Here is a 13,035-nt window from a genome sequence, read left to right as displayed (position 1 = left end):
GAAATTATAGCTTACTTTAGGTGTTAAAAGAGAAACAAAAGTGTAAGGACAAAGAATAATGGGAAAAACCCACTTCTGTGTTGACTTTTTTTTTTTTGGCTGTGCCACGCAGCTTATGACATCTTAGTTTCCCAACCAGGGATCAAACCTGGGGCCTCTGCAGTTAGAGCATGGAGTCCTAACCACTGAACCACCAAGGAATTCCCTGTGGTCACTTTTAAACTGAGGCCTGGAGCCAGTTGTAGGGAAAGTAGAAGAGGGTTCCAGCCATGCAGCTGAATCCCTAACATTTCTAACATATCCCCTTTAACAAAGAAGAGCAATAGTTTTAGGAACTTCTTTCCTTCCTCCCTAATTTCCAAGGGTGGATCTGAATCACTAGGTCAATCAAAATAAATTCATCACTCTTAGCCTTGATTAGCTCAGGAATCCCTCCCTAAACCCTGCATGGTATTCATCTGGTGACAGTTATTGGTTCAGGAGTTAGCATGTTACCTAAATAGGTCTGATCAGAATGAAGTGATCTGCTAGGTTTAGCAGAGCCCTCTGGGGTTCCCAAAGATGGAAGCCTTTCTGTTCCCCATTTCTTGTAGGCAAGACTCCAGCCTCCGTGTTTGGAACACTTGATAATTGAGGGAGGAGAAGCCAAGAAACCAGGAGATTGAGGGGCTTCCCTGGTGGCTCAGTGTTAAAAGAACCCACATGCCGATGCAGGAGACACAGGTTCAATCCCTGATCCAGGAAGATCCCACATGCCTTGGAGCAACTAGTTCACCACAACTATTAAGCCTGTGCTCCAGAGCCTGGGAGTTGCAACTATTGAGTCCACCTGCTGAAACTAGCCCCTAGAGCTGCCTCACTAGAGAAAAGCCCACCCAGTAATGAAGACCCAGCACAGTCAACAATAAATAAGATGTTTTTAAAAAGATTAGGAGATCAACCACCTGAGAGGATATTAAAGGCGTGCAAGCCCTGCTCACACCCTGATCTTGTCAGACCCCAACTTCTCTGGGGTGGAGACAGTTTTTCAAGAGAGAAGCCCAGTGCATCAATAAGGCTATCCTTTTCTGCTTCATCCAAAACTCTGTGTCCTGTTAAAGGGACTTATATAGTCAAGAAATACAAGAGAAGAAAAAAAAGATCTACAAAATCAACCCCAAAACTCTGTCTCCAAGATTTGTTTTTGTTGTTGTTGCTGTTTTTTAAGTTGCTCAGTCATGTGTGACTCTTTTGCAACCCCTTGTAGCCTGCCAGGCTCCTCTGCCCATAGGATTTCCCAGGCAAGATTACTGGAGTGGGTTGCCATTTCTTTCTTCAAAGGATCTTCCTGACCTAGCATCTCCTGCATTGCAGAGGAATTTTTTTACCGCTGAACCATGAGGGAAACCCTGTCTCAAGGATCTGATTTGCCACCAGTGTACAGAGAGGCCTAGTTTTTGGTAACAAGACCAAAGGGAGGGACTTTTTTTCCACTGTGGAGCTCTTTCTCATTGACTTGAATAAGGATTCATTCACATAGGCCTTAACTGCTTTTGGCTTCTTTGACTTTGAAGCACAATCCTTAAGTTGAAGCAAAGTGAGTGGCAGAAGGAAATTGGGTCCTTGATGATGCTCTTGGGCCACTGAATAAATCAACTGTAACATTTGTTCTCTCTCTGAGCTTCCTGCTATGAAAACCACCGTATTTGTTTTTTGAGTAAAGTGTCTTGAGTCGGATTTCTGTTACTTCCTCCAAATACTTTTTAAGCAATATACAAACAATAGAAATAGCATATGCCAAGGCCCTGAGATGGGGAAAAGCTTGAATAACTAAATTAATTGGAGGGATCACATAATGAAATGATCCAGTAATTTTATTGTAAAGTGCAACCAGTCCTCTCCATGCATACTAAACTTCTAGTTAGATTTTAGTGCCTTGGAGAGATGAGGATCAGCAAGCACTGAAGAAAAAACACTCAACATAAAAATAGGTCAAAGCAAAACAGAAACAGAAAGTAAGCTCTCAGAGGATTAAAAACAATTACAGGAACAAAAAAAAAAGGGGTGGGGAGAGGGGACTATAATTAGTATCCTTAGAAGTGAAGAGGATATTGAACAAAAACAGGGGAGCTAGGGGAAAAAAAAAAAAAAATGAACAGAATAAACAGCTCTTGGAAATTAAAAATATGAAGAAGAGTTGGAAGATAAAAGTTGAAGAAATAGTCCAGAAAATTAGGCAAAAAAGCAGTCTGGTGAAGTTTAAGGATCCCTTCTAAAAAAAGGTTTAAAATACACCAATGGGGGACTTCCATGCTGGTCCAGTGGTTAAGAATCCACCTGCCATTGGTGGAGACATGGGTTCAATACCTGCTCAAGAAGATTCCACATGCTGTGGAGCAACTAAAGCTGTGCTCCTCAACTACTGAGCACCGTAGAGCCTGTGATCTGCAACAGGAAAAGCCATCCCAACCAGAAGCCTACGCACAACTAAAGAGAAGCCCCCACTCTTTACAACTAGAGGAAGCCCAAGGGCAGCAATGAAGATGCAGCACAGCCAAAAATAAAATAAATATTTTAAAAAATACACCCAAGGTATCGGTACATCCATATTCATAGCAGCATTATTCACAATAGCCAAACAATAAGAAGCAACCCAGATGTCTATTGACAGATTAATGGTCATAGAAAATGTAGGATATACATACAATGGAATCGTATTCAGCCTTAAAAAGGAAGGAAATCCTGACAGATGCTACAACATGGATGAGCCTCGAAGACAGTATGCAAAGTGAAATAAGCCAGTCACAAAAAGACAAATACTATATGACTGCACTTATGAGGTATCTAGAGTAGTCACATTCAGTGAAACAGGAAGGAGAAGGGACTTTCTGTTGGTGGGAACTGGGAGGAGGGGGAAATGAAGAGTTCTTGTTTAACAAGTACAGAGTTTCAGTTTTACAAGGTGAAAAGAGTTCTGAAGATTGGTTGCACAGCAGTGTGCAAGCTCTGTACAACTAACACGGTGTGTGCGCTCAGTTGCTAAGTCATGTCCAACTCTTTGCAACCTCATGGACCATATACCTTGCCAGGCTCCTCTGTCCATAGAATACTCCAGTCAAAAATACTGGAGTGGGTTGCCATTTCCTCCTCCAGGGGATCTTCCTGACCCAGGGATCAAACCTGTGTCTCCAGGGTCTCCTGTATTGACATGTGGTTTCTTTACCACTGAGCCACTTAGGAACCCCTACTACTAACACTACTGTACTATTAACACTACTGAGCTGTACGTTTAAAAATGGGGAAGATGGTAAATTTTATTATGTGTATTTTGCCACAATTAAAAAATGAAGACTACATGGGATCATAAATGTTATAATTGATTATATTCATATATAGTTATCAAAATATTAACATGCTTCTGGTATAGTAACTGCATTTTTATCAATTCATAATATAAAAGATCGAGGCAATAAGAATTGTAATGGTAATAACAATTGTAATTATAAAGTGGTGATGAGCGCAAATGGGGTTTAGCTATCACTCCAACAAATGTGATATGAAATGAAAATACTTCTCATTTCTCTTTGTGAGAACATCATTACTGCCAGTACAAGTGGTTTGAGCCTACATTCATAACTGAAAGAAATGTTACATTTTATTAGGGTTGCTGCTGCAGCTAAGTCACTTCAGTCGTGTCCGACTCTGTGTGACCCCAGAGACAGCAGCCCATCAGGCTCTCCTGTCCCTGGGATTCTCCAGGCAAGAACACTGGAGTGGGTTGCCATTTCCTCCTCCAATGCATGAAAGTGAAAAGTGAAAGTGAAGTCGCTCAGAGCGACCCCATGGACTGCAGCCTACCAGGCTCCTCTGTCCGTGGGATTTTCCAGGCAGGAGTACTGGAGTGGGGTGCCATTGCCTTAGTGAAAATAAAGGGTGTAATTGTCCCCTTTCCAAGTTCACAGAATTCCTAAGTTCTGTGATCTGCAGACACAGTTTTAGAACCTCTGCTCCGTGACCCTGGGTAAGCGTCTCTAAACTTCAGTTTTCTTTTCAGTCCTTAGTATTGGGCACATTCCTAACTCACTCACCCTTCTAGGCAATTATTTCACACCCTTTTTATCCCTCAACTCCTATTGCTTCATTCTCATACTCTTTCTCAGTTGCTTCCTGCTTCACAGAGAAGACGGAAGCAATCAGAAGAGCACTCCCCTAGACTTTCTCCACACCCACCAGTCTTTTTTGTTTATAATTTTATTTATTATTTTAATATTTGCCTGCACTGGGTCTTTGTTGCTTTGCACAGGCTTTCTCTAATTGCAGTGAGCAGGGGCTACTCTTCGTGGCGGTGCTTGGGCCTCTCATTACAGTGGCTTCTCTTGTTGCAAGAGCACAGACCCTAGGAACTTGAGCTTCAGTAGTTGTAGCACACAGGCTAAGTAGTTGCCCCATGGGACATGAAATCTTCCCAGACCAGGGACTGAACTCATGTTCCCTGTATTGGCAGGCAGATTTTTATCCACTGTGCCACCAGGGAAATCCAGACCTCTACCAATCTTTTGCACCGGCACCTACCTTCTCTGTCCATGTGGCCCTCTCCTATAGATGACCCATCCATGCTCCTTTGGAAAGCCAGTCCTGAATAGATCCCACCACCTCTATTCTACTCAAGAACCCCACTTCAGCAACCCTCTTCTCTTTCCTACATCTTCAAAGTTTGGGGACTATTCCCCAAATAATTCCCACCAGCATAAAAATATGCACTTTCTCCCACCATAAACCTTTCTCTTGATCCTATTTCCCCTAACAATTGACTCCCTATTTCTTTGCTCTATATTTAGCAAAGCTTAAGTTCCTTATATCCTCTGTAAATGCCTTATCTACCATTCTCTTTAAACCTTCTCCAATCAGGCTTTCACCTTACCACTTCACCAGAACTGCTCTTATGAAGGTTACCAATGAATCCACATTGTTAAACCCAGTGATCAATTCTTTTTTTCTTCTGTAATGGTTGAAATATAATTCACATATCATACAGTTAACCCATTTGAAGTGTACGTGCAATTTTATGGGTTTTAGTATAATCCACAGATGTGTGCACCCACCACTACTGTCAGTTTTAAAATATTTTCATCACAATGGTCATTTCTTAATCTTCATTTTACTTGGCCTGTCTGTAGCATTCTAAAAAATTTATTTCTTATTTATTTGGCCACCCCAGGTCTTAGTTGTAGCACTTGGGATCTTTAGTTATGGCATGTAGGATCTAGTTCCCTGGCCAGGGATCAACCCAGGGCCCCTTGCACTGGGAATTCGGAGTCTTAGCCGCTGGACCACCAGGGAAGTCCCTATCTATGGCATTTGACACAGTTCTCTTTTCTTTGAAACATGGTTTTCCCTTGGCTTTCAGAACATCACACTCTCTTTTCCCTCCTTTCTCCCTGCCTTTCTATCGCCTTTACTTTTCTTCCCCCTGACTTATTTCTAGAGATTGGAGTACCCTAGGGTGTTGTCCTTTAGTCTCATCTCTGTCTTCTTGGATGAGTAATCCTGTCCTATTGTTTTAAATATTAGGTTGGTGAAAATGTAATTGTGGTTTTCAATTGTGAATTTTAAATCGTTGTAACTAGGCTCCAAACACATCTTTATTAATCAAAATAGGAACCATTACAATCAACACATTTTTGCCAATGAAAAATAAGTTGGTTTATCCCTGTAGCATAAAGATATGTGCTTCAGGATTTGAGGAACTTTAGGAAAGCATTTTCTGCCTCCTTGCTGGTTGTGGAAGCATTTTCCCTGCAAAAAAGTTGTGGTAGTTGGTTGGCAAGAGGTCAGTTGAATATGGCGGATGAGGCAAAACTTTGAACCCCAATTTGTTCAGCTTTGGAAGCGTGTGAGCCATGTGGTCCAGCATTGCTGTGGAGGAGAACTGGGCCCTTTCTGTTGACCAATGCCAGCTGCAGTGTGTGGCAGTTTTTGGTGCATCTCATCGATTTGCTGAACATACTTTACAGATGTAACAGTTTCGCTGGGATTCAGAAAGCTCTAGTGGATCAGACTGGCAGCAGACCACTAAACAATGACCATGACCTTTTTTTGGTGCCAGTTTGGCTTTGGGAAGTGCTTTGGAGCTTCTTCTAGGTCCGACCACTGAGTTGGCCATTGCCAGTTGTTGTTTGTCGTATACAATCCACTTTTCATTGCACATCACAATCCGATCAAGAAATGGTTCGTTGTTGTTGAATAGAATAAGAGAAGATGACACTTCAAAATGATGATTTTTTAATTTTCTGTCAGCTCATGAGGCACACACTTATCGAGCTTTTTCAACTTTCCAGTTTGTTTCAAATGCCAAATGACTGTAGAATGGTCGACAGTGAGTTCTTGAGCAACTTCTCGTGTAGTTGTAAGAGGATCAGCTTCAGTGAGTCTCTCAGTTGGTGGTTCCAATGTCAAATGGTGAAGTTCAACAATGCAAAACTGCAATCACTTTTATACCAACCTAACCACCTCATGCGAAGAGTTGACTCATTGGAAAAAACTTCGATGCTGGGAGGGATTGGGGGCAGGAGAAGAAGGGGACGACAGAGGATGAGATGGCTGGATGGCATCGCTGACTCGATGGACGCGAGTCTGAGTGAACTCCAGGAGTTGGTGATGGACAGGGAGGCCTGGCGTGCTGCGATTCATGGGGTCGCAAAGAGTCGGACACGACTGAGCGACTGAACTGAACTGAACTGAACAGCATTTATCTGTTTAATGCTACCAAGTTTACATTTCTAGCCCAGTCATTCCTCACCATCTCCAAACTTATCTATACAACTTCATGCTCCACACCCCCATGTGGATTCTAACAAACTCAAAGTGTTCAGAACTAACCCTATTCCACCAGCTATGTTTCCTACCTCAGTTGATGACAATTTCATCCTTCTAGTTGTTCTAGCCAAAAATCCCAGTTATTCTTGATGCCATTTCTCTATCACATGCATCACATTCAATCCATCAGGGAATCCTGTCGGCTCTACCCTCAATATGTCCAGAACCCTATCCCTTCTCCCACCTCTGGTCCTGGTGCAATTTGCCACCATCTCTAGCTTGGATTACTGCAATAGTCTCCTAACAGGTCATACTGCTTTTGTCCTTGTCCCCTACAGTCTATTCTTAACAGCAGCCACAGTGAGCCTTTAAAAATAGAAGTGACTTCATGTGATTCCTCTGCTCAAAACCCTACTTTGACTCCTCATTTCACTCCAAGTAAAAGCCAAAGTCCTTACAGTGGCCCACAAGGACCTACCCCTGCTTCTTACCTTCCTGACTTCATCTCTCACTACTGTCTTCCTCAGTTACCTTGTTCCTGTTACACTGGCCTCAGCTGTTCCTCACAGTATCCACACATACTCCTGACTTACAGAGTTTGCACAGGCTAGTTAGTTCCTGTGCCTAGAAAACAGTTCCTCCAACTGTGTAGCTTGGCCAGTCCCCTCACTTCCTTTAAGACATTGCTCCCACTAGAAAAAAAGGTGCCTGTGTGGGGGGTGAATTCCTTAGTGATCCAGTGGTTAGGACTCAGTGGTTTCACTGCTGAGGGCCTGGGTTCAAAACCTGGTTGCGGAACTAAGATTCTGCAAGCCATGCAGCATGGCCATTAAAAAAAAAAAAAAAAAAAGACATTGCTCAAATTTCCTTTTCTCCAGAAGGCCTTCTTGAATCATCTTACTTAATATACAGTCAGCCCTCTCCACCCTCCTCTTCTTCCTCCTCCATTTCTAAACCTTCTACCTTTCACCTTGCTCTCTCTCTTTCTCTTTTCTTTTTTTTTTACTATAGCTATTACCTTTTAACATATACTATATTTTTGTTTTGTTTTTACTTAAAAATTAAAAAAATTTTTTTCTTTATCTTTTTTTCTAATATTCACCTTATTTCTCATGTTTATTTCTTTGATGCATATCTAGTGTCTCCTTCCCTTCTAGGATATAAGCTCTCTCAAAACAAGAATCTGTTCATTGATGTATCCCAAGGATCTAGTACAGCATCAGGGACAGAGTAAGTGCTCAGTAAATATTTGTTGAATGAATAAATGAAAAATGTGGATAATGATACTCACTCTAAAAAGTTACTGTAGGGATTAAGTAACATACAGAGATCCTGACGCACTGTTAGATCCCCACCTCCCTTCTCTCTTCCTCAAATGTCTTCCCTAGTTGCCTCTTACAGCATTGCTTCTTCTCTCCTCTTTGGACATTTTAACCATTATAATCACTCCTTTGAGTTTAAATCTAGGAAAATCCAACAAAAGGCCACAGATATCATCTGAGAATCAAAAGGACCCTGGGAAACCAGCTCTATCCACTGCCACAACTGTTTATCAAATTAGGAAATTGTTACCCAGAGAAGCAGACAGCCTGAGGAGAGGGCTAGGTCAATGTTTTGTTGTTGGAAGTTAGATTTAAAAATCAACTTTAGGGAGTTCCCTGGTAGTCACCACTCTGAGCTTTCACTTAAAAAAAAGAAAAAAGAAAGAAAGAAAGAAACGTTATTGAGGTATATTTACTGACATTAAAAGATACATTTTAAGTGTACAGTTTGATGAGTTTTCACAAATGTAAGGGCATTAAGGTCATCAGGGATTTAGCAGAGGTATCCTGGCCAGGAAAGAGAACACCACCAGGGCTTTTGGGAAACAGGGCCAAGTGGAAACATAAAGGGCCGACAGGAGATTATTGGTCCTGAGGTTCACTGAACCAGGATCTGCACCTCTGGGATGTCTGGCAACTTCGCGGCACCTCTTGGTCCTCCCGAGGGAATGAGCCAGCTCTCTTTCACACCAGTCTCCACCAATCTCCCATGTACAGGTCACGAGGGGAGACCTGGGACTGAGCTCTGTCTCCTGTCTGTCCTGCGACTCCCCTGCCATCAACCACTGCCCGCATCTCTGCGGATCGATGGGGAGCGCTCCAGCTTGAGAAGTCAAGCTTCTCTCCTGCCGCCACACCCACCTGGCCCGATTTCCTCTTCATTCTTAGTTAGAAGCCGGTTTCGGATCAGCAGCAGTACCGCGGCTGGGAAAAGCCAAAGGGCTATGCCAGGTGCTGGCCGCGGGAATCGCCCCTCGGGTCTGCCCTCCTCTGGTTCCTTGGGGCTCTTGGCGTGATGAGCTGGCCCCGCCCAGCAACCAGTAGCTATCTCTCGCCCTTCTGCACCTAAAACCCTCTAGGGGGTTGCAGGTTCAGCTTCACTTAGAGACCGCAGCTCTTGAGTTCAGGTTAGGCAGAAAAACTCAGGCAGGAATGGGGACTCGGGTGAGGCGTCTGAAGCTGGCCGCAGACTTTCTCTCCGGAACTGGGAGAGCCTCTTCCGAAAGCCCTAAGAGCTGCCCGCCCATCCAAGAAAACACCGCTGGGGTTGGTGCTGCTAACATCTGGGGGAGAGCGAGGTGCCGCCCCCGGCGACTGGGAAATCCCTGGGGTGGCGCCGGCTGTGGGTGGGGCCGGAGGTGGGGTCCCGGCGGAGGGCGGGGCCTACCTGGGCGCCAGGGTGTGCCAGCCTAGCCCTGCACAGCCGAGGTGGTAGTGGCCCGGGTCGGTGGCTCGCGCTCTACCTGCCCCTGAACCTCGCAGCTATGGAGGGACCCCAGGAGCTTCTGAGTGGGAAGCTCCAGCTCTGCTTCACCCCGGCTGCCCGGACCAGCCTCCTACTGCTCAGGCTCAACGACGCAGCGCTGCGAGCGCTGCAAGAGTGTCATCAGCAACAGGTACGGCTGGCCTGGGCCCCATCCTCTCTATCCCCTGCCTGTCCGGAGGTCGGGTCTCAGCCGGCGACCCCGGCGAAGGAACCTGGGGATGGAGAGCAGCATCCTCGGGCTCTGGCCTCCCCAACTCTCCAAGTGAAGCCCGCTAGGCAAGTCCCCCCACCCCGGGCTCCCGACGCCGGATCCTGGGGACGCCGTTTCTGCTGCTCTTGGCTCAAGTCTGTGCTCTGCCCGCAGGTTCGGCCAGTGATTGCTTTCCAAGGCAACCGAGGGGTAAGCGCGGGTCTGGGGTGTGTGGAGGTGAAGTGCAGGGAGAACAGACATGGGCTTCACGAAGGGATCGTCAGGGCGGGAGGCTGAGAGCAGTCACGGTCTGATGAAGTTTCGAGAACTGAACCCAAAATGGGGGAAATCGGGGCTGCTGGGGTTGGTCCCAAGAGGCTGCAGTTGAAGAGACTGCGGCGACTTAACCTCCTGAGGAACTCGGGCCCAGCTGCACCTCGTGTGCTAACGAGCCCCATGGGACCCATCTTCAGTCTTCGGCTGGCTCGGGGAGGAACAGCACTGGTTGGGGAGGAGGAACTGACTTTCATGGGGTTTACTGTCTCCTTTCACCCACAGTACCTGAGGCTCCCAGGTCCCCACTGGTCCTGCCTCTTTTCCTTCATAGTGTCTCAGTGTGGCCAGGAGGGCCCTGGTGGTCCAGGCTTGGACCTTGTGTGCCAGCGCCTAGGCAGGTAAGGGAAATGGGTAGCAGGTAAGAACTTGTGGTAGGTCAGGGAAGGGGATGTCCACAGTTCCTTAAAAGTTCTCCACCCTCCTGTTTTATGTGTTGGTTTTTTTTAACCACCTTTTCCCAGGTCTGGTCCTAACCGCCTCCACTGCCTGGGTCCACTCAGGGGGCGCCTCACGATTTGGGCAGCTATGGATTCTATCCCAGCTCCATCTGCAGTTCAGAGACACAACCGGACTGAAGATGCCAGGGATCGTAAGAGCTGGCAGAATGTGGGAGACTATCCTGAAGGAAACACAATTTCACAGTCACAGATGGCACTAGAAGAGGTGAGGCCAGAAAGTGCAGGGAGTTAGGATAAAGTGGGGCAAAGCCTGAAGCCATGTGCCCCTGCCACTTTCCCTGCCAGGTGCCAGACCCACTGGCAAGCAGCCAAGGACAGTCACTCCCAGGATCCTCAAGGGAACACGTGGCACAGTGGGAAGTGAGGTACTTGGGGCAGGGTGGGACTAACCCAGGACGCTCCGGAATTCTCTAATCGCCACTCTAACTGCTGTGATAAGAGATGGAGCCCTACTTTCTACCCTGGGCTTGATCTCTCCTATTCCCTCTCCTAGGAACCAGACCCTTCTTCCAAACAGAGATCCTGATCAGGCACTGCCTCCCTCTGCCAGCCAGAAACATGTGGACAAGGTAAGTTGTAATAGCAAGGGTTTTTCTAAGAGTTGTGTCCAGTGAGGCTAACATTTTAAAACTGAGAGCTTATCATTTTCATGCTCCCAGAGCTCATTATATGGAAGTAAGTTTTGAGAGAAGGGCAGAATAGGAGGCTTCTGGATTACTGTTTATGTTCCTGAGATATGTTCCCAACAGAAACGTTCAGCGCCTGCAGCTACGGTAGAATTAAAACAAAAGAGGCTCAGAACTCTAGCTCCAAGTCCCCTACAAGGACTGCCCAGTCAGGACTTACAGGAGGAAGATTGGGAGCAAGAAGATAAAGATGAAGACATGGGTCCCAGGCTGGAACACAGTCCCTCAGTTCAAGCAGGTGAGTTAAAGAGAGGGTGAAACTGCCATAGTGGGGAGGGAAAAAAAAAAAGCGTTATCATCACCTTCATGTCTTGTTTCCTTTCTAGATTCTGAATCCCCAAGCCCTGAAGAAGTACCAGATTACCTCCTGTGAGTCCCTTGCCATTTCCAATTTTATCAAGCCTTGTGCATTCCTGGGAGCTGGAAGCTTTGGGGGGGTCAATGATACTGATAGTGACAACACGCTGCTCCTGGCAGGCAATACAGGGCCATCCACAGTGCAGAACAGCAACATGCCTATGAGCAGGACTTTGAGACAGATTATGCCGAATATCGCATCCTGCATGCTCGTGTTGGGGCTGCAAGCCAAAGGTTCATAGAGCTGGCAGCTGAGATGAACAATGTTCAGCGAGGAACTCCAGAACACAAGGTAAGGACTGGATGAACCCAGGCTGGCTTTCAAGTTCTGCTGGCCATAAACTCCCTGCTAATTGCCCATAAGTGTGTTTGTTCAATGACAAAAAGTGAGAAGCAAGTCTGTTTAGAGAGAAAAATTAGTCTGCCTAATTTGGCATAATGAGAAGTTACTTTAGTCCCTAAGAGAGCTGGAGATTTTTTTCTCAAGGTTAAACTTGGTGCTAACATTTTCTGTTTCAGGTGCTGGAAGAAAAGATAGTCCAGGAATATAAAAAGTTCAGGAAGGTAAGACTGGGCCTGGGAATGGTAGCAAGAATGCAGAATTGACTTTTTTTTTTTGACATGGGCGCTTTTTCTCTGCAGCGGTACCCAGGTTACAGGGAAGAGAAGCGCCGCTGTGAGTACTTGCATCAGAAACTGTCCCACATCAAAGGTCTCATCTTGGAGTTTGAGGAAAAGAACAGGGGCAGCTGAAGCTGACACATGGCTCTTTACCCTAGTGTGATATGAAAGAAAAAAGCAGCTATTAATTAAGAGGACAGTTGTCTGCTCTTCATCTTGCTGAGTCCATAATGGCAAGTAGGAGAGCTGCTCTAGGTTCTTGAGGTTTGGTTCTCATTATTACCATATTTAAATTTTTAGGGCATGGGCACAGTGCCAAGACTCCACAGCTGTGCCAGGAGTTATCCCGTAACTGAAAACTAGGCAAAGTAGCAGAGGCTTGGCTTCTCCACCTTTAGTTCAGCCAAGTCATTTTCAAATCCTGAGAAATGACACCATTTCCAAGACAAGATATCTTGAGAACATTAGAATTTACCTGGTAGCTTCCCTGAAAAAACCTTTGGTAACAAAACTAAAGGAACTTGTAATACAAGACATAATGGGAAAGGGCTTGGGTGTTACCCATGTACTAGAAGTGAATTCTTTTACAAACATGGCTAAAAAAATTAAAACTGATTGCTTCTATGTCAAAGTTTTATGTTTTCCTTAAATCCTCCAAGGTCACTACCTCACCCTCGCTTGTGTATATGAACCACTTCTGGGGCTCTCTAAAAAATTAGATCCTTAGATCCCACCCCAGGTCTTTTTTAAAAAATATATTTTTTATTATTTTATTTGGCTGTGC

General features: G+C 45.4%; 1 protein-coding gene across 1 annotated transcript; it reads left to right on the top strand.

Annotated features, from left to right (window-relative positions):
* Window positions 1-9,601: 9,601 nt before the first annotated feature.
* ELL3 (elongation factor for RNA polymerase II 3) lies at window positions 9,602-12,383 on the top strand. The gene is made up of 11 exons (XM_052660056.1): window positions 9,602-9,733; window positions 9,968-10,003; window positions 10,352-10,467; window positions 10,591-10,792; window positions 10,873-10,952; window positions 11,081-11,156; window positions 11,337-11,511; window positions 11,600-11,642; window positions 11,751-11,922; window positions 12,150-12,194; window positions 12,273-12,383. The coding sequence occupies exons 1-11, from the start codon at window positions 9,602-9,604 to the stop codon at window positions 12,381-12,383; spliced, it is 1,188 nt and encodes a 395-aa protein (XP_052516016.1).
* Window positions 12,384-13,035: the final 652 nt, after the last annotated feature.

Source organism: Budorcas taxicolor, chromosome 21 (assembly GCF_023091745.1).
Source record: "Budorcas taxicolor isolate Tak-1 chromosome 21, Takin1.1, whole genome shotgun sequence".
Taxonomy (NCBI): Eukaryota; Metazoa; Chordata; class Mammalia; order Artiodactyla; family Bovidae; genus Budorcas; species Budorcas taxicolor.
Note: the sequence above shows the minus strand (reverse complement) of the source record. Positions and strands in the feature narration are given on the sequence as shown.

Excerpts from the sequence above, each read along its gene's own strand:
- ELL3 (XM_052660056.1), top strand. The coding sequence starts at position 9,602 with ATGGAGGGACCCCAGGAGCTTCTGAGTGGGAAGCTCCAGCTCTGCTTC. Across the intron at positions 11,512-11,599 it reads CAGTCCCTCAGTTCAAGCAG|ATTCTGAATCCCCAAGCCCT; the intron begins GTGAGTTAAAGA and ends TTTCCTTTCTAG. Across the intron at positions 12,195-12,272 it reads AATATAAAAAGTTCAGGAAG|CGGTACCCAGGTTACAGGGA; the intron begins GTAAGACTGGGC and ends TTTTCTCTGCAG.